We start from the raw sequence: 27,271 nt of genomic DNA on the forward strand, positions 1-27,271 counted from the left end.
AAAGATGCTACTTGTTAGGAGTGGACCGAGAGGACCTCTTATTTTCCCGACTCTTGTGATTTGTTTTAGACCTACCTAGCCGCTGCCGCCGAAACTATAGTGAACCGACCATCCTTGCACCCCTTTTAATATTTGTTTTATCCGTCTATTTAGTTTATTGTCTTTTATTGCCTTTAGCTGTAGACCAATTCAAATCAAACCCCCACATCATTGTTACCTTAAGACTAAAATTAAACAATTATTAATTACATTCGCCTCCCTGTGGTTCGACCCTGTTACCACTAGCTTCTGTTAGTTTTAATAGGTTTATAAATATTATTTTTGGTACTCACAACGACGGGTATCAAATTTTGGCGCCGTTGCCGGGGAGGCAATTGTTCTTATTTTTAGCTGTTTTATTTTAGTCTGTTTCTTAGTTTAAGGGACATTCGTTTCTTAAGCTATTCTCATATTCTTTTTGTAGTTTCCTCTTATGCGCAGGTCACAGGGTGGTGAATTAGTACCTTTCAATCCTGAGATTGAGAAGACCTTGCGTGAGTTGAGACGATCATCTAGGATATTGCCAACAAAGGAAGAGCCGAGTACTCTGTCTAGTTACTACGAGAACGAGCTATACGAGGAGGATCCACCTTCATCACCCATTTCCACTTCTTCAGCTGAGACAGTCACATCTCCAGAATTTCCAGTCATGGCCGAAGAAGCGAGTATAGCCAGTCACTCAGAGCCGACAGCTGCAAATCTATATAAGGGGTTCGAATTACCGGGAGCTGATAGCAAATTCGAACCGAAGCCTGCTTATATCAACTTGGTTGAGAGAAACCAATTCGGGGGTGCTGCAAATGAAGATGCAGCCAAGCATATGGAGATATTTATTGATTATTGCTGCTCTATACCCCCGCCGACCGGTGTGACCCAGGGCCAGATAAAGGAGACTATGTTTATATTCTCACTCCGCGATGCTGCAAGGGAGTGGTATAGAGACCTGGACCGAGCTGCTAATGGGATCACCGCCTGGAATTCTTTGGCCTTGGCATTCTACAAGAAGTACTTTTCTGCCTCGAAGACGAATGCTATTAGAGCTCAAATCACGAGCTTTAAACAGGGTCCTGATGAGAACTTTCATGAGGCATGGGTCCGTTTCAAGAAGCTGGTGCGAACCATTTCGCATCATGGGTTTGAGAAGTGGAGCCTATGCAATCAGTTCTACAATGGGCTCTATGACGATCAAAAGGCTATCATGAACGCGACAGCAAATGGCAGATTCCAGGAGAACACGGGGGAGACTAAGGGGTGGAAGATCATTGATGACTTGGCCACCCACAAAGCCGAGTATGGGAATTCCAGGGGAAATCAAAGGAGAGCTGCTGAATCTCCTTCGGTAGCTGCATTAGAAGCTCTCACGACGAGATTTGACAAGTACGAGTTGGGAGGAGCTTCAAAAAGGGGGATTTACCATGTAAATCTTTGTTTTGAGACGGTCCTTTCGTGCCCGTAAAAGATGTGGAGCCGAGGGATATGTTTCAGACAATTGTCCTAGTCCCTTTGAGTCTTGTGCTGCCTTTCAACATTATAGGCAGACAAACACATACTATGAGCCGAATGTCCACCCAAACTTGAGGTGGAGTAGCCAAAATGTCTTGAATCCGACTCAACCTCCACAAAAGAAGAAAGCAGCAGCAGAACTATGTGCCCCCTCATAAGCAACAACAGTTCCAAAAGCCTCGATGTCCCACAAAGAAGCACAGAACAAGCCCAAGGTTCTGATTTCAATGAGTTGAAGAATTTGTTGCTGAAGGAATCCCAGGCTAGAGAGGCCGGGATGATGATGTTGGAGAGCCAAATTGCCCAATTGGCTAGCAAGAATACAAATATAGCTCCGAGACATTTACCGACTCAAACTGATAAAAAGGAGACCCTTAATGCCATTACCTTGAGGAGTGGGTCTACCCTTGATGGGCCCATTATGGTTGAAGACGTCACTGAAAAGGATGAGGCGGAACCAAGCAAGGAGAAGGCTATGACGAACAAAAACAAGAAAAAGACGATCAGCAGGTATGTCAGTCGATCGACTGACATACCCAGTCGATCGACTGGTCCGCGACAACCAGAAGCTACTGTTCCTGTAGAGGTCAGTCGATTGACTGACCAACCTGGTCGATCGATCGACCGATGTTGTCTTGCGATAGTGATTCTTTTCGTCCTCCAATGCATAATAACTTGAGAGACCACTTATTTTTGGGTACGACCGCCCGAAAATATTAAGGACAGAACCATTGGCGATGGGTCCGTTCGGTTCGGTACGACCCTTTGTCGATTAATAGTTCACATTTGAGACGGTCTGAAGAAGGGTCAAGCTACAACAAGGAGAAGGTTGTGGACTTCCAGCCTAAGTCCACCGTCTTGCGGCATGAGAGATTTAGAGGAGAGGGCTAAGTTGCTACTTTCAGCCCCCTATCCGGAGAGACTAGTGCCGACGAAGGAACAGGTATCATTTAATAAATTTGAAAATGTTATCCGTAGCTTAAATGTACAAGTTCCTTTTCTCGAGTTAGTAAATCAAGTGCCTGCTTATATGAAATTCATGAAACAACTTTTATCTAAAAAGAAGTCACTTGAAACTGTGCACACTGTCGCACTCACTGAGGAGTCATGCTCTTAGTTGACCCATACTGCACCCCTTAAGCTAGAAGACCCGGGTAGTTTTTCAGTCCCATGTAATATTGACACCTTTCCTATTGAGAAAGCCTTATGTGACCTAGGAGCCAGCATTAGTGTGATGCCTTTGAGTCTTGCTAGGAAGTTAAAGTTGACTAGGTTTGCAGTGACCAACATGACAGTACAGATGGCTGATCGCTCTGCGGTTCAGCCTATAGGAGTCTTAGAGGACATTCCCGTGCAAATAGGGAAGTTCTTTTTCCCTGTTGACTTCGTAGTACTAGATATGCCCGAAGATGCCCACATTCCTATTATTTTGGGTAGACCATTCCTGCACACTGCTGGTGCAGTTATTGATGTTGGTTCGGGTACTTTGACCTTTAAGGTAGGCAAGCATTCCATTGTCTTTGCCTAAACGGCTAGGAAGAAAGACCCCATGTGGCCCGTAACTTGTAATACGGTTTCTGAAAGGAAATCTTATTTTATACTACCTGATATGCCTGTCTCTATTTCTACTCCTGTTGTGACACCTCCGCCCCAACATGGGAGCAAAGTGGAGGAAGACTCTTCTATTTTAGATATTGCAGGAGCTGGTTTGGGGAAGGAAGAGCCACATGTTGCTCCAGCTGTGAAGGAGCCGATCGTTCAAAGAGGTGGTCTAGGATGCCTTAGCTATGGCACTGATGAGGAGCCTGAGAATGAGCCAGTCAAAGCGATAGAGTCCGATCTGGATTCCGACGAGTCCGAAGAGGTCATTGAATGGGAAGATGTCCGACATGTTGATCCGTTGAGTTCTGCGGATGTTGCAGTTGAGAAGATGAGCACTGTTGAGGCTACCTCTTGTAGCCAGAAGCCAACCAAGTGGGCCATCCCGTGGCCGTTCTTGATCAATTACTAGTTGATCGAATGCTTTACAAACTAAACATTTTATTGCTTTTTAAGACTATTTACCGTTTTTCGTGTGCGCGAGACTTCGCTCTTTTAAGTTTGTTTGGGGTTTTTAAACACTTTAGACTATTGCTTGGGGTTTTGCGCAATTCTGGGCGCGGTATTATTTGCATTTGCAGGTTTGTAGACCATATTAGCTCAAGTTCTCGAGCTAATTCGAAGAAATCAGAAAATCACAGCAGTGTTTCCAGTCGATCGACCGCCTACCATGGTCGATCGACTGAGGTGCGACGTCCAGGAGCTTCTGTTCCTGTTCATTCCAGTCGATTGACTGCCTGCTATGGTCGATCGACCGTTGTTGCTGCTGTACCTGTTCATGACCTTTCCCCTGCTGTGTTTGGTCATTTTGCGGAATTGAGGGAGTCTTTCCTCCTCTTTATTTTCCGACATAATTCTGTTTTCCTCCATTTCTTTATCTTTTGCACACAATTACCGTTTCCACATTGCTTTCTTGGTTTTATGCGTGGTATTGTTGTCTTTTCAGGTACCTATTGGTAGCACTACTGGCTACTGAAACCTCCTAGCTCACGCTGGTTTGGGGAGGTTTCCTTTTGCTACGTTTAAAGTCTTGTGAGTTTCTAAGCCTTACTTCATGTCCCTTATAGTTTTTCTCGCAATTCCCGTTTTCTTTTTCTTCATTACATGATTTTGCACAATGGGGACATTGTGCGATTTGGTTTGGGGAAGGGTTTTGCGTTGCATTTCATTTGCTTGCATTCACATTTACATTTTCTCTTGCATTGTTGTTTATTTTTCCCTTATATATACAAAATTTCAAAAAAAAAAAATTCAAAAAATTCAAAAATTTCAAATAAATTGCACGTTTATTTTAGCATATAGGTCGAGTCGGAACGGTAGTATTTCAATGATGACATTGCATTTGCATCTGTTTTTGCCCAAGCCTTGCTGATTGACATGTTATTAGTAGAATCATTTGCATAGTCTACGAGTTTTCGTTAAATTATTTTGCTGGACCTTAGACTTGACTTTGATTTTTGGCAATCTACATTACATTCTGAGTTATTAGAGCCTATAACTGGTGACATCCATGACCAGTTCATCTAGGATTGTGAGTAGTTACTCCTTATGAGACATGTTACATCAATATGCATAAATATGAACTTAATCTGCTTAATACCTGTATGCATTCGGTTTGTGGTTAGTTGACACATGTGGTAAAGGTTTCCCTTTATTCATTTTACCCATAAGCTCCACACTGCCAAAAATAGGCTTTTTGTCCCATTACTACATCCTACATTTAGCCTGCCCTTGTCAAGCTAGTAGTTTAGTTTTTGGAATTGTTACTACGTTTTTGGTGGCATATGCTCATTTTGAGATGTTGTTGGGAAAATGGAAGAGGAAAGAAAGGAACAAAGAAAAAAAAAAGGAGAAAAGAAAAATGATTCGAAAAAGAAAAAAAGAGTGATGTACTGTTCAAAGCAGTCGATCGACTGCTCTACTTGGTCGATCGACCGCTACCCGAGTAGAAGAAAAGAAATCAATTCGCATGTTTCAAAGTCTTTATTAAATGGCGATTTTTGCTCCCATGTTGCATTTGTATCTTATGGGGAGTTGATTGATTAATTATTATGGAAATAGTGAGATTTGTGCTTGATAATTAGCACCCGTTTGTTGTTGAATTTTGAGCAAGAAGTGGATGTTGTCATATGATTTTGTTACGGTACTAGCTTGATCACCTGTACCCCCACATTCCCATAAATGTTTTGCCTTTCCTGCCCATTACCCCACATATCCCATATATACCTCGGCATGTGTCATGGTCATTTGTTCGGTTGGAATGCATATGTACGGTTGTAGAGATTACTTTCATATTATATTGCAGGCATGTTCTTATAGGTCGTAGTTAGGTGAGTGTCACTAACAAAATGAATTCTTTCTATCTTTCACATATATTCACCTTGTGCTTATTTGAGTGATTTGAGCGACCCGTGAGAGTCCAATTTGATAAGTCTCTACAGTTGACGGTTCAGCAGTTTTTTGACGACTACATAACTCGTTTGCATGATTCACAATTCTAATTGATTGTTAGTTGTTGCATTAAATCGGTTTAGGCTATTCAGTGTGCATTTCGCTCTGAGATTGGACTCGTTCCATTAGGTTTTAGGATCGAGTCTTGTTCTTGCTTGGGGACAAGCAAGGGTTTGGTTTAGGGAAGTTTGATGCGTGTCATTTATATGATGTTTTACACCCTATTTTACACGCATTTCAGAGCTCAGTTATGTAGTTTAAGGCTACTATTTGCCCCATTTCGTCTACTTTCGTATTTTATTGTAATATTGCAGATTTATGCGGAAATGAGTAGATAATTGAGCTAAATTCATCCCCGAGTATCCTGCATTGCATTTGACGTGAAGTATTTACTCAAGGAACGAGCTTGGTGCGCATTTCGAGGCCCGAAAGACAAATCCACGAGAGGTTAGAAGTCAAGTATCAGCTACCTCGGTCGATCGACCGCTGTCCTTAGTCGATCGACCAGCCTATGACTTCCAGGAACTACTGTACACTGCAGTCTAGTCGATCGACCGCTACCTTTAGTCGATCGACCAAGCCGCTATCTCAGACGTGAATTAAAAGATCGAGGAATAGCAAGCCCATAGTAGTTAGGTTTTGGCAATAAGAACTACATTTTATTCTATATAACGTATGCTAGGTTTTGAGAACATTCATTCGGTTTTTATCGGTTTTATGATCAGAAATTCTTTAGGGTTCATAGTTTTAGAATAATTTCCGTTAACAAAGTTTCGTTTCGCAATTGGCTTTTGGGTTCTTTTTCCTTCGCAATTCCACACGGTACTCCCTTGTTTTTATTCAGTTATTTTGCTTTCATTCATAGATATAGAATTGCTAGATCAGTTTCCCGAAGCCAATTTATCATTTATGTTAATCGTTTATTTAGCTGTTTTAATTACGAATTCTTCTGCTTTATTAGTCAATTTTATTGTTGTTATCATTCCTAGTATGAGTAGCTAAATATATTGTGCTAGGATGTAGGGGATCTGTAGGTTAGGCGGCATTAAAATTGGTATGACCTAAATCGCACGCCGGTCGATCGACTGGGTTCCCTGGTCGATCGACTGGCCACGTGAGTTGTGTTTTGTTTTAATTGTTTTAATTATTACATTTGACGAATTGAATGCATGCGACTAGTTGAATGCTTAGTATTTGACTGACCCATTAGATCGAAAGATAGGGAAAGTTGTTAGACTACCAATTAAAATGACTAAACTATGCTAAGATCGACAGATAGGTAAAGTTTAGAATCTTTAGTCACTTTTCAGGACGAGAGTCAATACTAGTGATATTAGGGACCTGTAGCGAGATCGAAAGATGCTACTTGTTAGGAGTGGACCGAGAGGACCTCTTATTTTCCCGACTCTCGTGATTTGTTTTAGACCTACCTAGCCGCTGAAACTATAGTGAACCGACCATCCTTGCACCCCTTTTAATATTTGTTTTATCCGTCTATTTAGTTTATTGTCTTTTATTGCCTTTAGCTGTAGACCAATTCAAATCAAACCCCCACATCATTGTTACCTTAAGACTAAAATTAAACAATTATTAATTACATTCGCCTCCCTGTGGTTCGACCCTGTTACCACTAGCTTCTGTTAGTTTTAATAGGTTTATATATATTATTTTTGGTACTCACAACGACGGGTATCACTTACGACGAGTGCCGTCATAGGCGCATACCCCTTGATTGGTTGGGACCAAATAAACTTCTTTGATACCCAGTTTATGAGCCGTCTTTAGGGGAATGACATTAACCTCAGATCCGTCATCCAATAGAACCATAGGCACATTCTTTTTAAGGCATTGTACAGTAATGTATAGGGCCAGATTATGGTTGGCTCCGAATGGAGGGATACCTTTATCAGAGAAGATGACCGGGTTGTTCAGGTCGGGGATATTCCTTGTCATGTGAGCCACAACTTCTTCTGGAGAGAAGGTAGAGGGAACTGTCAATTTTCCCAAGGCTTGTAGTAGAGCTTGCCGATGTTCGAAGGATGTAGCAATCAGTTGCCAAATTGAAATCTCGACTTTTGCTTTTTGCAGTTGTTTAAGGATCGAGTTTTCGGGAGTCTTGGGTTGGGTGTCCACGTCCGGGACAACCTGGTCAATCCTCGTCGGAATGACTGTTGAAGTGTCCGGGTTTTGATAGGGGCGTCCGGACCGGGTAAGGTGACTGATTTATTTTGCTTGTTTCCCTTTTCCCGGAACCACATAGACGTCCTCCGCGTCGTCTCTCCAGATACCACTGATTTTGGGATCTCAAGGGTACCTTAGAGAGGTATTCCTCGGTGGGTAGTTTTTGAGAGGGAAGTTTTTGTGGGGGTAATTCTTGTGAGGGTAATTTTTGTGAGGTTTATTATTGTGGGGTTGATCATTGTGAGGTTGATTATGGTGGGATGCGTGCCAGAATGGTCGCGGGAGCAATCCTTCCTGGTGAGGGTAGTTTTGGGTGTTTGGGGGACCCTCCCTCAGGCGCGACGTTGGAGGATTGAAAATCAATCAGTGGTAAGCGTCGTCAAGTCGAGTAATCCTTTCTAAGAGACTGGCTATAGCCTCCTCAACTTGTTGGAACATGGCAAGCATGGTTGCGGCGCTGAATACGAATACCCCATCCGAGGCATCCTTCTCCAAGGCATTCACCTCGTCATCACTTGGTAAGATGAGGTATGAGCAATCTAGGGTTGGCTCATCATCGGAGATGGCATGGATTCCCAAAGGGTTTGTCTTGTTGTTTGACTTTGTTGGTGGAGGCAAAGACAATTCCCCTTCCTCGATCATGTCTTGAATGATGTGTTTGAGCTTAAAACAGGCTTCTGTGTCATGACCTTTCCCTTGGTGGTATTGGCAGTAGGCATTGGGATTCCAGAAACAGGTTTTCTTAGCATCAGATGGATCCGGAGTGGGTCTAATTGGTTGTAGTTTCCCTAGGTCCATAAGCCTTTTTAGGGCGCTTGCATAAGTTAACCCTAGGTTGGTGAACACTCTCTGAGGGCGCTCAACTCTTTTCGCGATTGGCTCGAGGAGGTTGACCTCATCAATTTTGTTTGTTTGACCATAGGGGCGAGATCCGATTGATGTAGATCCTTGGTAGCCTCTACCGGTGGTTATGGCTAGGACACCCTTTCGGAGGTCGTCTTTGTTAGATTCATTAATCTCTTAATTTACATATTCATATATGGATTAATTTATTTAGTCATAAAATAAATACAAGATCTTATGCATGCAAACATAAAACAAAATAGAGAAGAAACCGTCACTTCTTACATTGAGGTTTCGGATTTTTGGGCACCAACAAGATCTCCTTCTTATTAGTTCTCGAGCTTTCCAACAATGGATGAACAAGGTTCAAATTAGAACCTCTCCCAAAAGCATATACCCCAGGTGTTACTCTTAATAATTAATAATATTATCTACTAGTAATATTATTAATCTAGCTTAAAAATTGACCCAAAATATTTATTTTGTTCTCCTCTATTTCGGTTTAGAGGAGAGAATTTTGTGGTTTTTCTTTCTGTAAAATGTTTCACAAATTTAGAGAGTTGAATGAATGAATAATACACTACATGAATATCAATACATGTAGTGTAAAAATAAGAGAAAACTTTTTTGTTTTTTCTCTATGAAAAACCGGGTGGAAGGGAGGTTTTTAGGCCAATGCATGATGCTCATTTTCTTCCCAAGAAAATAGGTTTGCATGGCTAGTATTAGGTGGGTAATCATTTTTTTTCTTATTTAAAATAATCAACACAATATCAACCACAATCCCCTCCATAATTTCGGTACATATAACATAAAATGGAAGGTCCATTTTATTTTGTCATTTGTCAATTGTGACATATGTGACATGTTACTTGACATGTGAAATTGTAATGTATTTTTAACATATTAAAAATTAACATACTCACAAAATATGTCATATACAAAATCGACTAGTAATTCGTAATTACTTGTACCAAAACGGTTTATCAATTATAAATCACAACGTCTTGTATTTATAATAAAATATTCATTCAATTTCAATTGTTTCGTAAACAATAATTTATTCTAAGTAATAAAACAATTCGATTACTTAGACCGTATCTAAGTTAATCGAATTACAATAAGACACGTTAACTTTACTCACAAAATCATCCGTCAATTTTAAGCAATTTAATTAACTCGTATCGGTATACGATTAATTAAATAATCAATTAAGAGCGTCACCCTTTAGGTATGACCTAAGGGGATCAACTGATCACCACCGTCGCACGACAGTAATGTCAAACTCTAGTCAGCCAATCATTACCGATATGTGTGGACCAGTTGACTGTAAAATATTACATCCCACATGTATTCTTAAAATGAGATTTAAACATGTGATCATTATGATCGACAGTTGTGATCGCATTATTGTCGGAGGACACTTATTCCAACAATCTCCCACTTGTCCTCGACAAGTGTGCGTCACCAATTCTCTTGTCCTATTACTATCTCCCACTCAATGCAAGGTGTCTTTCAGGTCGTACTTGCAAGTGATCATATCGAGAGTGGTTTCCTCGATCTGGAGAATAACTGATTGACCGGAGTTATCTACCATAGATACCTTATGAGCGTGGCCACGCATTTCCAGTTCATTACTCCTCGAGTGGCCCTGAGATATTGTTTTAACCCTGACAAGGGGGTGGACAATTCCTATCGCACTATTCCCTTCGACTAGCCACAGCAATCATAACCCAAAATATGCCCATTTGACCCCATTTACGAAGGTCGCAGTAACATAAATCAAAGTTAATCTGAAACTATGCCACCTTAGGCGAACAGTCTTTAGTCAAAAGAATCGACTCATTAGAATACTATAGTAGCTCTCGCCACGACCAGGCTATATAAATTTTCCAGAACTCTATAAGCGGTCATAAGGCCCGACAAAGTATTCCTAACAGTCTGCCTATGTGATCGACTAGTCATCTCACATGACTCTATGGCACTTGAACTTGCCATCAGTCGTATCCCACTCTAGTCACTTCGAGACGTCACCTCATACAAGTGACTATGGTCAAATACCATGTTAATCCGGGTTCACTTTAACGGGGTTCAATATTGTATCTACAACCCGTTTGGATGTAACAAAGTATAAAAGGAGTTTTTAGATTTTAAAAACTCGAACGACAAATGTGATTATCACATATGAATAGTCAATACCTGATTACTATTTCATATTTTTATGATCCATTTTCATCTTATATGTAGTTGTTCATCTCAATGCAATTGAAATGAGAAGGCTTTGGTTAGTACGTTTTATCAACTTCTTGTACCTTACTCAACCTTACTACATACTCGCTTTCCTTTGTAATGTATACATTTGCATTACAAAACTTTCTGAGTACGTGTCTAGATCCAATCTAGACATAGGCCCTCTAGCCTTAGAATAGCTCCCACTGTTTTCACAGTGTGCGGGACTCATCCTTCTTGCACATCTCATGATTGCAAGTGTACTCAATTTCCGTTGTAAATATCTCTCATTGTTCTTTATTGCCTAGAACGATTCTAGCAAATCTTTTTCTTAAATAACATAGCCACAATGGTTCCTTAACCATCTTCACGTGTTTTAAATATGGTTTTGTCTGAAACCTTTCGCAATCTCAATTGTCATTCGTGTAACACCCTTACACAAATTAGTTAATTGCATAAAAAACACTTAACTTTCCATCCTTAATGCTTCCTCAAGCACTTAAGAATAATCTATATGGCTACTTGGTAACTATTACTTAAATTCGATTTTGAAACAATTTATCATACTCAAAGTATATGAAGTGTTATACATCATTACTCATTTAATTGATCCGGCAGCGGAAGCAAATGGAATCAATCAAATATGTTCAACTCGATTGAATTAGTCATGAATCTTATCAACATAAGACTTCTTATTTGACGCTAATATCACGTGGATTTATCTCCATAAAACCGGATATTAAAGATGTATTATATTACTCTAAAAGTCTTAAATCATTCTCAATGATCAATATGTTATCCACATATAAGACTAATTAAAATTTCCGTAACTCCCACTAAACTCCATGTATAAACACAACTTCTCAACCTATTGAGAAAATTTTTATAATATGATCAAAACATTGATTCCAACTCATTGATGTCCTACTTAAGACCCTCTCTTAAGTTTCACATTATCTTAGGATTGCAAGAATCTACAAAACTCAATATATGTATTGAATATATTCCTTCTAATTGAAGAAGTGGGGTTTAGATTCACCCGCTATATATGACATAATGAAACACAATTCGTAAGAAGATCCAAATAGACTTAAGCATTTCAACTAGTGCAAAACCTTTTGCCACCAATCAAGCTTTGATATCTAACAATTCACTTGGAATTTATTTTGGATTTTCATGGCTCTAAGCCTTGTATTGAGTTGTGACTTAAACATTCTCATGTAAGTCATATATTTATTACTTTCCAGAAGTAACTTGAATCAAACAATTTCTTTGTAAGTTGTAAGCTCTTTACTTTCTAAAAGTAACACCAATTCATCATCTTCAACAAGTGATGACTTTAACCTCCTAGGTTTTGAAGAAACAACGTCTTACACAAAACGTCTCATGTAGCCAAGAAAGACCAGTTTCTTGCGACATAACATTCTTTTGTGGCTCTTGAATATTTTCTCCCACTTGGTCTTCTAGAAATAAACATGTATTCTAGAAAGACAGCTTCACGAGCCACAAACCTGTTGTACTCGTGATTATAATAAGGAAAAATGAGCATTTGTTTCTTTTGAAAACTTACAAGCATGGTACTCTACCATTTCATATCTCATATGAATCGTTTAGATTTAGTGGAAAAACAACTTAGACAAAATGATAAAATCCCCAAAATTAGATCAAGTAACTCAAGGTAACTTGAATAAAATCCAAACCATATCGAACAGGGTTTGATTTCTATATCTAGCCACACCTTGTCCCATAATGTGTGCTAGGAGAGATTAACTTGTGATACTATATCACACATCCTTTGGCTTATATCAAAGTTTTCACTTAGATAATCCCATCACGACTAAATCGTGATTCCTGGAACTCTTTGAACTTCTTCAAAGATTTCTCTATGTACCTTATTAAGTGAACACATTAGTGTCAACTTAAATCGTTGGTAAAAAAAATGATCAACCTATTCTGAATCAATGATTTACAACATCGATCTCCTTTTCAACCAAAAGACACGAGACATCTTGCTTCGAATACAAGATATGCATATACCATAAGATTAACAATCTAATGGTTCCAAGAGTACTCGCTAACTCTTTGCGTTCATCATTCCGGAATTTAAGGTTTGATCTTGGGTTACCAATTTGAGTCTTGCATCATCTACATGATGTATCATTCTAGTTTGGTTTAGTATATATTCACCTTGATAATGGGCTACCCATACATCAAATCATGGTGTATAGGGTCACAAAAGTGAAACCTCTTTTGTATCTTAACAAGTTTATATTCTTATTTAGAGTTTATTCACTTAATAGTCATAATTAAGGTATAAATATAAACCCAAAAATAGATTGAGGACACAATGACTCTATCTCTCGACATCATTGTTGCCAGTCGTCATATTCTAATCATCCTATGTATCAAATACAATGATGAAAACCACCACCGGTTTCTAGTATTGACGAAGTAGTACTAGCAAAATTTATGTTAATCGAATAAACATTTAAAGAAGAAGGTCCCATTAGATGTCCCACAACTAACTTGCTTATTCTTCAATAATTTGGGGTAGTTTCCTTTCTAGCGTCCAACAATTAAGACAATGGAAACTTTATTGGTCGTGATTGATAGGTTTAGTATCGTTATTCTTAATAACTTTACTTTTAACATTACCTTGTATCAATTCTATTCTAATTTTACTTCTTTGAACCTCGTCCTTTTCTTAACGGTTAAGAGAATGCTCCCACTAATTTCAATGAGTCTTTGCTTAGAGAAGCAAAATTGAATTTCATGAAGACTACTCATCAATTTATTTGTTTAGTCTTAAAACTTTCATTGAAGTGGTAGCGGTATTTTGGTCAATTTTGATTTCCAACAAATCTGGTTACCAAAATGATGTAACGTTTCAAAGTACTTAACTCAATTAAGCATATGAGAAACAATTCATTGTAAGTAGATATGTTAGTCAAGAATCAAAAACCCTTTTGATCACGAATGACTTTTATTTATATACTTCACAAGAGATCCTTACAATGGATAATACGAGGTTTTTAGAAGAAAATTCAAATTTTGTCTTTAGTTACGATGTTTTAATGGAGATTTGAACTAAAATCGAAATGATATCGTATATAATTTGAGGTAAAGAATTAGAACAATATGATTAATGGAATAATGAAAACAAAATATTTATCGTTATAATAATACTTGTAAATAATTTAACAAGTAAAGCATTTACATAGTGACCTCTACCCAACTATGATAAATGATTCCAAGATCCAAATTCATATTAACTTGGGCACGGTGTAGCCGATTCATCCCTTATCAATATAACTCGGTGGATTAACTCTTTAGTCGAATCTACTTTTAGAACTCTTGGTCGATAAAATTACATTAATATTTATCTTTAGCCCAAAATACATCCGGCTATGGTCGAGAAAACTTTTGTTGAGTTCAACCCAAATTTCGAATAAATGTGTCCATGATCCAAATCCACATTAACTTGGGCACGGTGTAGCCGATTCATCCCTCATCAATATGAATTCGGTGGATAGACATTTATCACCCACTTCCCCTACGTAACAAGGTTTGTATCCCGGTGTGGCCGAGCGCACTCCCTCACGAAATAGGTTTTCATGGTTTCTAGTTTTTGGTAAGGCTAAGTCTCAATTTTTTATTTTAGCGAGAGGTCATGTCAATTTATTATCTATCACGTTTTAAGTGAACTAAAGCGGTGAACTACGATAATTGTAATTGACACGGTCGAAAAACTCGATATAAAATGCATGTTTAGTTATGGCGATTTAGCGATGCATGCAACATATAAATAAAATGCAAAGCATAAAACAAATCCTAGTATGACCTTCCTAAAATAGTAAATCTAATAAACTATTACAAATTCGGAAACCAACTCATTTGGTCCCTTGATCTTCGGTCTTGGCATGCATCTCGAGGCAACACATTCTTTGATGAATCGCCTTCTCGAACGGTACCGTCTTCAAGGAACTCCGGAATAAGTAAATTACAAAATGAATTACATAATTTCCTATTATACATTTGTAATTAAAAATAAATCTATTAAATTAAAAAACGGTGATACGAGATCACAATAATTACAACCGAATCGATATTCCCATACATTTCGGGTAATACCAATTAAAACTAAGGCCATACTAAGTAAAATTACATAATTCAAAAATTACATAAAATTAAAATATGACAATCATAAATAAAATGCAGCATTATAATATGTATGAACATGCTAGATTTTATGCTAAATCGCCTTTTAAGAGCCAATATCGTATATTTATCGATTTTCATGGATTTGCGTGATTATAACTTGTTAAAATCACAATAATTACATAACATATTTATGTACAAGTTAATTACCCTAACCATCTTAGGACTCAAAAATTAGTCTCCACTAACATTTTGACAATAATTAAACTTGATTTCTTAATATTGTTCATAAATGGACCCAAAAATACAAAATTATGCTATAAACTTCAAATTAAATTATAAAAATTTCAAATAATTTCGAAATTTGAAATTTAAACTCATGAAAATTCTGGAAAAATACCATGACACTCATAATATTCAAAACTTAGGTTAAAAATTTCGAAAATTTATGAAGAAAAACAATGTTGCGGTTTATCGGTTTTAACAATTATGACCATAAAAATATGAGAAAAATTATTTTCATCAACTTTTCACTTTCAGATCTGAAATATATGATAAAATGCAACATGTGACGTTTTTCCTTTAGTCATGAAGTATGTTTTAGCATTATTACTAATTATAGTCACTATTTATGTGATTTTTCATCAAAAACTTCATAAATCATGCACAAAGACTTCATTATAGCCGAATATTTTACACACATCTTGTAAAATTGCATGTGACAACATACTAAATTTTCATGACCAGATTCGAAATATAACTCATATTAACCTATTTACCCATTTAAATACGATTTTAACTTATAAAATTCATATTTCGAGCAAAACAACTTATTTTAATATGAAAATTTACAGGCCATCAGTAGATAATATAAGTGAAACATATCCAAAAACCACTGAAAAATTCGAAGTTTATCTATTTTTCGTCCAAAAATGACATTTTTATCATAAAAATCACATTTTAATGCCAATAATATATAAAATGAACAATAAAATCCATAAATAAACCAAAATGTCCTAAAAATCACTTAGGATCAGAAAATTTTAACATGCAAAGTTATTTTTAGGTTTATCTTCATAAATCCAAATTAATTAGTTTTGTATGTTAATCTTATAACTCGGAAAAACTATAAACCGATTTGCATGCAAACAACCTAAGGCTCATGATACCGCTTGTTAGATTCTTTAATCTTTTAATTTACATATTCATGTATGGATTAATTTATTTAGTCATAAAATAAATACAAGATCTTATGCATGCAAACATAAAACAAAATAGAGAAGAAACCGTCACTTCTTACATTGAGGTTTCAGATTTTTGGGCACCAACAAGATCTCCTTCTTGTTAGTTCTTGAGCTTTCCAACAATGGATGAACAATGTTAAAATTAGAACCTCTCCCAAAAGCATATACCCAAGGTGTTACTCTTAATAATTAATAATATTATCTACTAGTAATATTATTAATCTAGCTTAAAAATTGACCCAAAATATTTATTTTGTTCTCCTCTATTTCGGTTTAGAGGAGAGAATTTTGTGGTTTTTCTTTCTCTAAAATGTTTCACAAATTGTAGAGAGTTGAATGAATGAATACTACACTACAAGAATATCAATACATGTAGTGTAAAAATAAGAGAAAACTCTTTTGTTTTTTCTCTATGAAAAACCGGGTGGAAGGGAGGTTTTTAGGCCAATGCATTATGCTCATTTTCTTCCCAAGAAAATAGGTTTGCATGGCTAGTATTAGGTGGGTAATCATTTTATTTTCTTATTCAAAATAATCAACACAATATCAGCCATAATCCCCTCCATAGTTTCGGTACATATAACATAAAATGGAAGGTCCATTTTATTTTGTCATTTGTCAATTGTGACATATGTGACATGTTACTTGACATGTGAAATTGTAATGTATTTTTAACATATTAAAAATTAACATACTCATAAAATATGTCATATACAAAATCGACTAGTAATTCGTAATTACTTGTACCAAAACGGTTTATCAATTATAAATCACAACGTCTTGTATTTATAATAAAATATTCATTCAATTTCAATTGTTTCGTAAACAATAATTTTAAGTAATAAAACAATTCGATTACTTAGACCGTATCTAATTTAATCGAATTACAATAAGACACGTTAACTTTACTCACAAAATCATCCGTCAATTTTAAGCAATTTAATTAACTCGTATCAGCATACGATTAATTAAATAATCAATTAAGAGCGTCACCTTTTAGGTATGACCTAAGGGGATCAACTGATCACCACCATCGCACGACAGTAATGTCAAACTCTAGTCAGCCAATCATTACCGATATGTGTGGACCAGTTGACTGTAAAATATTACATCCCACATGTATTCTTAAAATGAGATTTAAACATGTGATCATTATGATCGACAGTTGTGATCGCATTATTGTCGGAGGACACTTATTCCAACAGTCTTCAATGCGAGTTCCAAGGATTTGTAGGTCTTGGAATGTTTTGATGTTTTGGTATCTCAGCAAGTTGGCATACAATGGGCGGATATTGTTGACGAATTTCTCCACCAAGCTTGATTCACTTGGCTTACTGACCAATTGGGTGCTTACCCCCCTCCAACGGGTTATGAATTCCGTGAATCCTTCCTTATCATTCTGAGTCAGGACCTCAAGAGTACGGGTATTGGCTTAGATTTCGACCTTGTCGGCATACTGTTTAGCAAACGCAACCGCGACCTCATCCCAGGTAGTAAGGTTCTTCGGGTCAAGGGAGTAGTATCATTGACAAGGGATCGGCTCCAAAGATGATGGAAAGATCCGGGTAAAGAGTTCTTGTTTGACTCCCTTTATGGCCATGTAGTCTTTGAAAGCTCGAATGTGATTGAGTGGGTCCTCCACTCCCTTGAATTTGGGTACATCGGTCAAGGTAAAGTTATCGGGTAGTTGATCCCCAACAGGCTCGAATCTTCGATTGTTTTCGAGGTGGATGTTATTACCCCGGGCTAGGAGTTGTTCTTTCAAGAGTTTGAGCCTTTTCTCAGTTTTGGTCAAAGGCGGAGTGTTGTGTTCTCCAGTTTCCTTGTTTTCCAGGGTGTCGATACGGGCTTCGACACGGTCTAAGGTGACCTTAAGAGCAGTGAGCAGGCTGGCTAGCTGATCAGTCGTAACATCTCTGTTGTCATTGTTGTTGTTGGATGAAGTTGAAGACGGGGGCATGGTTCTGAGGCAGCAAAACGGCTCACATTACATCTCAATCCGACACAATTTAATGACTAAACGCAGAAAACACAAAGGACGGAACAAAGATCAGACTCAACAAGACGAGGTAAACCGTGTGTGGTGCCTCGGCGCTGACTCGATTTATAATGTGACGGTGTTGACCAGACTTTGACTCGCGTCCAACGTAGTGGCGTGACGCCGTTGGATGAGTCTCGTGGTGAGACGACTCATAAGTAAAGACCCATAAGTACGCTTGGTTCGACTCGATAGACACGAGGCGGAATTGGAGTGGTGGACAGAAGTTTTCGAAAATAGAGATTTTCAAAAAGTTCGTTCGTCGCTTTACGGACGGCTTCCGAAGAATAGGGATCTCCGAAAGTCGGTCAGTTGAAGAGTTGTCTTAAGTTTGTTTTCAAAAGTCGGTTTGAGTTTGAGTCGGCTCGAAAAACAATGTGTTGTTTCCAGTGATGGTTTTTGAAATTCAAAAGCGTATGTTTTGAAAATCGGGTTTTGAAATGTTTGACAAAGTCTCGGGGCCGGTGTATGGTCCTCGGGATTTTAAAAATGTCTCGAAAAAGGGGTGTGTGCCTTTCTCAGGTTTTGAAAGAGCCATTGTCGGTGCGAGACGGGTTAAAATCCGTGTCTTGACGCGACGATTATAACGGCGTAAAAAGGTGTTCTTGAAATGGTTGTAGAAAACCGGGTTGGAAAATCGTCATTACGACGGCCTAGAAAGGCGTGTTGAAATGGTTGTAGAAATCCGGGTTTGAAAATCGTCATTACGACGGCCTATAAAGGCGTGTTGAAATGGTTGTAGAAAACCGGGTTTGGAAATTGTCATTACGACGGCCTAGAAAGGCGTGTTGAAATGGTTGTAGAAAACCGGGTTTAAAAACCGTCATTACGATGGCCTAGAAAGGCGTGTTGAAATTGTTGTAGAAAACCGGGTTTGAAAATCGTCATTACGACGGCCTAGAAAGGCGTGTTATTTTGAAACGCAACGGTCGGCGAAAGAACGAGGTTTGAAATGGCCATTATAACGGCGCAAAAGGGTGTTTTTGAAACAACACGGAAGGACTTATGATCACATAACACATAAGAACTCACAGTTTCATTATATTATGCATAATGCTGACACGGGTATTGGCTTAAAAGGGTAGGTTACACACCAAGCAATCAAACCCCGATTTTCGAGAGGGATACCAATCCAAACAAAATGTGTAAGGAGGGTACCCTAGCCTCTTGCTCGAAGGTGATGAAAGCTCTTTGACGAAACATAAATGTGTAACGTCAATGGCATGCTTGAATCAATTGGGATTCAAAACGCGGGGATAAGGAAACTCACGCCGACAAGACGAGCCAATTGGCCGAAAAGGTTTAGGTTGTGGGCCCGGACAAGGAACCCGACTATGACCGTAATATCAATTAATGCATTTCAACCAAGACCTCATTCGAGTCTCACCATCTAGGGATCACAAAGACACAAGTGTCCTAGTTTTACCCAGCGGAGTCGCCAATCTGTGGACATGGGCCTACCTGCGAATGCCCAACCGATCTGTGGACATGACAACGGTCTTTTTGAAAGCCACGCTCGGCGACGTAAGAAATGCTTTCGACCGGATCATTTTAGATCGGTCGGTTTCGTCTCAGCAAGGGTCTCGACACGATGCAAAAGATGTTCGGAGTCGCCACCAAGCATTTGTGGGATGCTTGGAACCCGTTCGAATCCACTTTATCTAGGTTAACCAAGGCAAAAATCGGTGTTTGACATAGGTACTAAAGATAAGGAATCGTCCCTCTTTAGCATCCTATCTCTAGAATGACTCTCGTACGCCCTGGATAAGGTCATCCACTATCCAAAGTTTCTGAGTAAGAGGTGAAGGTACGTATTGGGAAGCCCTATAATCGGACACCGAATCCCGCCCACGGTAGCGGCCTCTACTGATCGAACTTGATTAGTTAAATGCAAAAGTTGATAAAACGGGTAAATGCATGAATGCGCATCCACGAGTTTAAACCTAACATGTGAGCTTTCTATGTCGGTTGTTTAATTCAAATATCAAGTATTTGATGTTGAGTTGGATTTAATGTTGATTCGCATGCAAGACGGAAATTAAACATCCATTTACCGAGTTAGGTTTATGGTGCAGAACGTGATCCATTTGTCTTAGTAAGGCGTTTTGAAAATATGATGTAAAACGGGCAGATTTGTCATCTGATCCGTCCTGTATTCGAGTTAACCGAAGTCGGGATCGTCCTAGACAAATGCTGGAATGAAACAGACCCTGCACCAGGCAGCCAGAGGAGGCGCGAGTCGTCGGGCGATGCAAGTGGGTCTGCCCTAGTTTGAAAATGGAAAAAAGGGTGGCCTGTTTAGGCGCAGATAAACAGACGATGGAAGAACGTCTTCTGATCATTGAAAAAGTTCGTAAAATGTGTTGAAAAGTGGGTGTTTAAACCCGTCTTGATTTGAAAAGACCGTTTAGGCCGCTTTTGTGTTGATATGAAGAACGAGACTTGAATAATTGTCATTGTTTTGACAATATTCGATGTCGGGTTCGGTTTTGCAAGCTTGACATGAATAGTTTTGAAAATGATTATGAACTAATTGTTTTAAGTTCATTTGTTTGTAATTAATCAATGTTCATCATCGTACTCGGGTTAAAATCCGACATGGTATGTAGAACCAAGGATGATTTTGTGTTTATGACTAATACATTTGTTTTGAAAATGTAAAGAAATGAGAAAGGTTTTAAAATACCTTTCAAAATGTAAAGAAATGAAATAAAAGGTTTTAAAATATCTTTTAAAATGTAATTAACCAAATATTATCACCGAAACACGGATTAAACCGTCATGGTATTAGGAACCAAGGGTGAAAATGTTTTTATGGTTAAAAATTTGTCATAAAAATGGTTTGAAATATTTGAAATGGTGAAAACCGATTACAAATATGAAATGAAAATAAAGGGGAAGAAGAGACCAAACACGGTTGGATTTAGGCTGAGGAGGGGGTTTTAGGTGCGAGCCTGGCTGCTACACAAGCAGCCCCTGCCTCAACCAAAAATCCGGTTTTGGCTCATTTATCCCATATTTGGACCATGTTATACATGTTTTAGCATGTCATAGTCATGAAACAAATGAAAAACATGATAGAAGAGGATTTTTATACCCTCATACTTACATGCTAGGCTTGAGACGAGAAATCGACGAAAGTGTATCAACTTGTTTAGTCGGAAAACTCGGTTTGAAAACCGTTTTAGCAATGTAAAAAGAGTGTTTTAAGTTTAGTGATGGTGTAGTGGTTGAGATGGTCGGTCAAGTGATTTAATGTACGATTACGGTACCAAACAATGTGTAAGGCTTGTGTTTACGATCGGTAGGTCGTAAACACGTGTCGGTTTGTGACTTGAGAAGTCGAGTCTAGAATTTTAGGAGAGGGGTGAGGCTGCGGACGCTAGCGTAACTCTCAAATGGTGGCATTTGAGGGGTATTTGTAGAAAAATGGGTGGTTGTGTGCGTTTTGAGCGACGTGGCCGCATGGGGTGCTCGAAGAGGTGCGAGCCATTTCGCGCGTTTTCGAGGTGTCTTGTCAATATCACGCAAGTGTAATCATGATTTGTTCTATCCTAGGTTTTGGATGAACTTAATTTGTACTTGACAACTAAGGATTCCGGGAAACCTTAACATGGAAGTATTTGAAAAGTTTGTTTTTTGTGTTTGACTCGGTTTGACTCGTTGTTGGAGTCGGGATTTGAATTTTGAGTCGGGATTTGAATTTTGAGTCGGTTTTTGGTCCGGTGTCGGTTTTGACTCTAATTAGTGTCATTGTGACCCTGTCGTCATGCATTAAACACTCCAGGAAATTTTGAATAGTTTTGAAATATTTTATTTTCGAAATCGTTTTAAGTTTGCCAACGTATAGTTGTACAAAACTGTCGATCAAACGCTGTGATTCCTAAGCATGTTGTAGTCTGATAATCATCGGGTGTTTGTTGGAAACTCGACAGATACTGGGTATCTACAGAAAGTGATAATTTTTTTTTTCAAATTGATTATCTTTCCGAGAACTACGATTTGAAAAAAAAAAATTGTCGTATTTGGATCCCGTGGCTAGGAGTTTTTGTACGTCAAAGTTTTTTTTACCGAACAAACTTGAGTGACCATATCTCTTGGTCACGAATTCCAAACTCGACAATTTTTTTTTCAATTCGTAGATCTCGAGAAGATAATCAATTTGAAAAAATAATCGTCACTTTCTGAGCTCGTAAATACGAGTTATAGCCTATTAAAGTTTTCCGGATAAAAAAATTGGGTATTTCGGGCAAAACATCAAAGTTCAAGGGCACCGCGTGCATTTTCCGATGATGTTTTGAAAAAAAGGGAGGTATCACCTAGTAAAACCCTAAACTAAAAGAAGAGAAATTATTACCCACTTTATACCGGTTATTTAGAGCATCCGTAAAGGTGAGGCTCTCCATATTTTCTCTTTCCTTCTCTTATTCGTCCACCCCATTTTCCACTAATTTTTCCATTTACCCTCCCCAATTTATATCTACATCTATGCAACAATGGGGTTCCCGAAGAATATTATTTTACACCCAAAAATTTGGGCGCCTTCCAAAAGCAACTCAAAAGACCTTACTTTTTCTTTGAGGACCTTCCCTACAAATAGAGGAGCCCCATTTGTTGGGAGGGTGTGTGCAATAATGGGGTTCCCCATTTAAGGAGGGAGAGGGCATATGGGGAGATTAGCTTCCCACCGAATGCTCTTATTTACCTATTCCATTTAATAGTGTCATTTACGACAATATTCGCAGCAAACTTGGGACGATGGATATTGTGTCTCTTATGTTGACACACTTGTGACTGTTGTGAGAACATCCCTCGGCAACATTCAAGCACCGGACCGTGATCGGTGGTCCGTGGCCAACTTGAGCTCCTAAATTGAATGTGATCACTTACACAGAAAAGGAAACAAGTAGTGTACCAGGCACAAAAGTAAGTAGATGGCCCTTCCATTAAAACTCAAATTCGTGCCTAATCAATCAATATGCTAATTAATATTCCGTACTTGTAGTCGGTACTACCGAGTAGTTAGCATGAATTACCCTTACCTTACTAGCACATAGTAGCAATCCAAAACGATGATGTTAGCTTTAGAAACGTTTCTCTGCAATTTCCGAATCTACACAACTTAATAATCAATATAACATCCTCTCCGGTCAACCACGCACGAACCTCCTGCCAACCCAAAAACCACTCACGGCCAGCACCATCACCATAGCACAGACACCCCCACAGACACGGTCAAAACAGGGGCAGCCTACGACGTCACCACGACGGTAATGATTTGGCCCGAAACTATCATAATTACGCGACCCGCCATAAAAACAACTCACCACATCAGTATTGTACAATGACTTAACTCCTACGTGACACACTCTACGAAGCTTCGCTGAAACCCGCACCAAAACAGAGGCAGTCTGACCTTCCTATGCGTACGACTGGCAGCGGCCAGCCTATCAATCTCTACAGTGGACGCCTTAGAATCCATTAACATCTCCTCCTTAACTTAGCCACCATTGAGCTCTAGACGCCCCCACAACCCAACGCCGAAAACTCGACTTTTAAATGAATTCAAACTGATTGCTATGTTAAAAAGAGGCGTATGTTTACGTTGAATAATTTAGCCGATAAAGACGAAACTTATTAGGAAATTCGAGATTTACGGGATCTTGTTCTCACTCGGTTTTGGTCCATATATTGTATTTAGGAATATTGTGTATTTCTTTCCTTATTTTTGCTAGTCTTATTCCGCAAGACATTGATGTATATATGTATACATTTTCCTATTGAATGAATGAATCAATCTTTCCCAAAACTATTTCCTTAACATGGTATCAAGCTAGGTTAAATTTTTCCTCTTTAATTTTTTTCGGCTATGATGGCGCCTAATAATAATAAAAAGAATGACGATGCTTTGCAATCTTCGTTTCCTTATGCGCTTTACCAGTCAGATAGTCCGGGTCTTCGCATCCATCAGGTAGTTCTTGAATGACCAAACTACGATGAATGGGCACAATCTATGCAATTAGCGCTTCTCGCTAAGAATAAGGTTGGCTTCATCGATGGCACGCTTAAGCAACCTGCTGCTTTTCGGACGAAATTAAACCTGGTGGGCGGTCAATGCTCCCATGGTGGTCACATGGATTATGAACACCATCGAAAAAGACTTACAATCTACTATTTCGTTCAACAATATCGCCAGGAATCTTTGGGACGAACTCAAGCAGCGATTCGCCATTGGTAATGCCTCTCATCTTTATCAAATAACTACTGATATTAACGCATGTAAACAGGGCTCTACGGAATCAATACAGCTTTATTATGGTCGTCTCAAGCGGATCTAGGATGACTTGCGTGAATGTGATCCTACTCCCTATTGTACGTGTATTAGGTGCAAGTGTAGGATGACGGAAACGCTGTTACAACAAAGGAATGATGCTCGCGCTCGCGAATTTCTCATGGGTCTCGATTCCTCTTTCGCTGTGATACGGTCTCAGATTCTTGGTATGGAACTCTTGCCTTCTATAAATCGTGTTTATAACATGCTTATTCAAGAAGAAGGTATGTGTCCTTCTTTTCAGCCTAAAACCCGAACCACAGGCAGAACCTCTCGCGTTTGTGGCTCCCTTTCAGGGGAATCGTGGCCAGTCTTCAGGGGGGAGGGGGCGAAGAGAACAACCCCCAACTAATGATGATTCTTCTACTCCTTGTAGTGTTTGCCCTGCTTGTCAATGTTCAGGTCATATCGCGAAAAATTGTTTTCTTGTTACTGGTCGTTTTTCGCCATGGTGGGGAAATCGATCGCGCGAACAAATCATCTGGCCTCCTCCTGGTTCAGATTCCGACAACAGGTCCTCGGGTACTGCTGCATCGAGTTCCCGCAGACAGCTTGCTCGTGCCTTGGTTGCTACTGGCGGTGCATCGTCATCAGGAGGTGGTGGTTCACTGAATGATGGAGATCGTCTTGACTTGAACAATCTTAGCAAGACAGAATGGGATGAGTTAACTCACCTTTGGAACAATCATAAGTCGCATCATCAAGTTGCTGATCGTTTTAATGGTAATGTCTCTAAACACTCTTGGATAATTGATACCGGGGCGTCCCATCATATGTCAGGAAGTCTTGATAATTTTACGAATATTGTTACTATCCCATCCAGTCTGGTAGGGATGCCAAACAGTGAACTTCTAATGGCCACCAAACGTGGTGACATAGTTCTTGGCCATAATTTGTTTCTTAAAAATGCTTTATTTTCTCCTAATTTGCATTGCAATTTAATTTCCATCTCAAGTCTTCTTCTTGACGGGACTCTCTCTATACAGTTTACTCACAAGTTGTGCGTTATACTGGACCGTGCCTTGAAGTTGATGATTGGTGCGGGTGAGCAAAGGGAGGGACTTTATTATTTGTGTGGTGTTTGCAACTCAGGAGCTCGTATTTTTTCGGCCAAAGCTTGTGACACAGAGGAATTATGGCATTGCCGTTTGGGTCACCCATCTGCAAAAATCACGGGTTCACTATCTGTTATTTCTCGTAATAATGGTAGTTGTTTTGAAAGCAAAACTTGCGATGTATGCCTTCGTGCTAAACAATCTCGTGACTCCTTTCATTTAAGTGATAATAAAGCTACTCATATTTTTGATTTAATTCATTGTGATTTATGGGGCCGTTATAGCGCTAATGGGGCGTGTGGTTCCCGCTATTTTCTCACCATTGTCGACAATCAGTCACGTTCCGTTTGGGTACATTTGTTACGTGATAAAAGTGAAGAAGAATATTTAAATTACAAAGTTTAACAAAAATTCAAATTACAAAGTTTTTACAACGGGACATTTCCCGTTTATCTTCCGAAGCACTTTAACAGCCCAAAAGAGGGCTTCTGACTGGAGGAGTTCCCTACACCATCGCGGACCGTCCTCTTGGATCGCCATGAGCTTGAACTTGTACTGGTTGAGGAAGAATAGTTCGCGTCCACATACGCCTTCACTCTCTTCTTCCCTTTGGCATTCTGTTTAGCATCGTCTTTCGTATCATTCCCATCATTGAGCTTGGTTTTCACTGTACCTCTATCGACGGGATCTCCAATATCCATTCTGTCTATACCTGCAACAATGGAAACAACAGAATGGTCCTCCATAGTGCTCTCAGTATGAGGCGGAGGTATTAATATAGCAGCACAAAACTCAATATTATCAACTGGAGAATCTGTGTCAGGGTCTATAGAGGGTAGGGCATTGCAAGGTTAAACCTACATAGGGGCCCTACGAACGTTTGACTGATACAAAATCAGCTCCTCGTCACCTACCTGAAAAGTAAGGGTCTTCCCCCCCGACATCGATTACTGCGCAAGCAGTAAATAAAAATGGTCATCCTAATATAATAGGAGTGTAAGAATCCTCGGGGATGTCTAAGACCACAAAGTCAACGGGAATAAATAATTCTCGATCTTTACAGGTATGTCCTCTAAGACACTTAGGAGCCGTGATATTGTACGGTCGGCCATCTGCACAATCATATTGGTACAGTGAAATTTGGTCAAACCAAGTCTCTTAGCGAGAGACAATGGTAAGACACTCATGCTATCTCCTAAGTCACATAGCGCATTATCAATCAAGTGGGTCCCTATATGGCATGGAATAGAAAAGCTACCCGTATCAGATGCATTTGGTGGTGTCTTATTCTGAACTAAGGTAGAGCCTATTTCAGTTAAAGCTACCGTTTCATGATCATTAATATACCTCTTACGCGTTAATATTTCTTTCATAAATTTCATTTAAGAGGGTACCTGGGTAAGCAATTCAGCTAATGGAACGTTGATTTGTAGGCTCTTCAAAATATCAGCAAATTTTACGAACTGTTGTACAGCCTTCCTGTTCTGCAATCGCCTCTGGAAAGGGACCCTGATGGGAATTTCCAAACCTTTATTTCTTTCTGCCAAGGTTTCAACACGATCATCAGCGACCACTATTCCCTTTCGATCGAGCACTTTCA

General features: G+C 39.0%; 1 protein-coding gene across 1 annotated transcript; it reads left to right on the forward strand.

Moving 5' to 3' along the window:
* Nucleotides 1-24,298: 24,298 nt before the first annotated feature.
* On the forward strand, nt 24,299-26,076 carry LOC141637678 (uncharacterized). The gene is made up of 3 exons (XM_074447136.1): nt 24,299-24,519; nt 24,671-24,840; nt 25,019-26,076. Exons 1-3 carry the CDS (start codon nt 24,299-24,301, stop codon nt 26,074-26,076), a joined length of 1,449 nt encoding a protein of 482 aa, XP_074303237.1.
* The last annotated feature ends 1,195 nt before the right edge of the window (nt 26,077-27,271 follow it).

This window comes from Silene latifolia, unplaced genomic scaffold (genome assembly GCF_048544455.1).
Source record: "Silene latifolia isolate original U9 population unplaced genomic scaffold, ASM4854445v1 scaffold_132, whole genome shotgun sequence".
In the NCBI taxonomy this organism is placed as follows: domain Eukaryota; kingdom Viridiplantae; phylum Streptophyta; class Magnoliopsida; order Caryophyllales; family Caryophyllaceae; genus Silene; species Silene latifolia.

Excerpts from the sequence above, each read along its gene's own strand:
- LOC141637678 (XM_074447136.1), top strand. The coding sequence starts at position 24,299 with ATGCAATTAGCGCTTCTCGCTAAGAATAAGGTTGGCTTCATCGATGGC. Across the intron at positions 24,520-24,670 it reads CAAGCAGCGATTCGCCATTG|GTGCAAGTGTAGGATGACGG; the intron begins GTAATGCCTCTC and ends TACGTGTATTAG. Across the intron at positions 24,841-25,018 it reads CATGCTTATTCAAGAAGAAG|GTCATATCGCGAAAAATTGT; the intron begins GTATGTGTCCTT and ends GTCAATGTTCAG.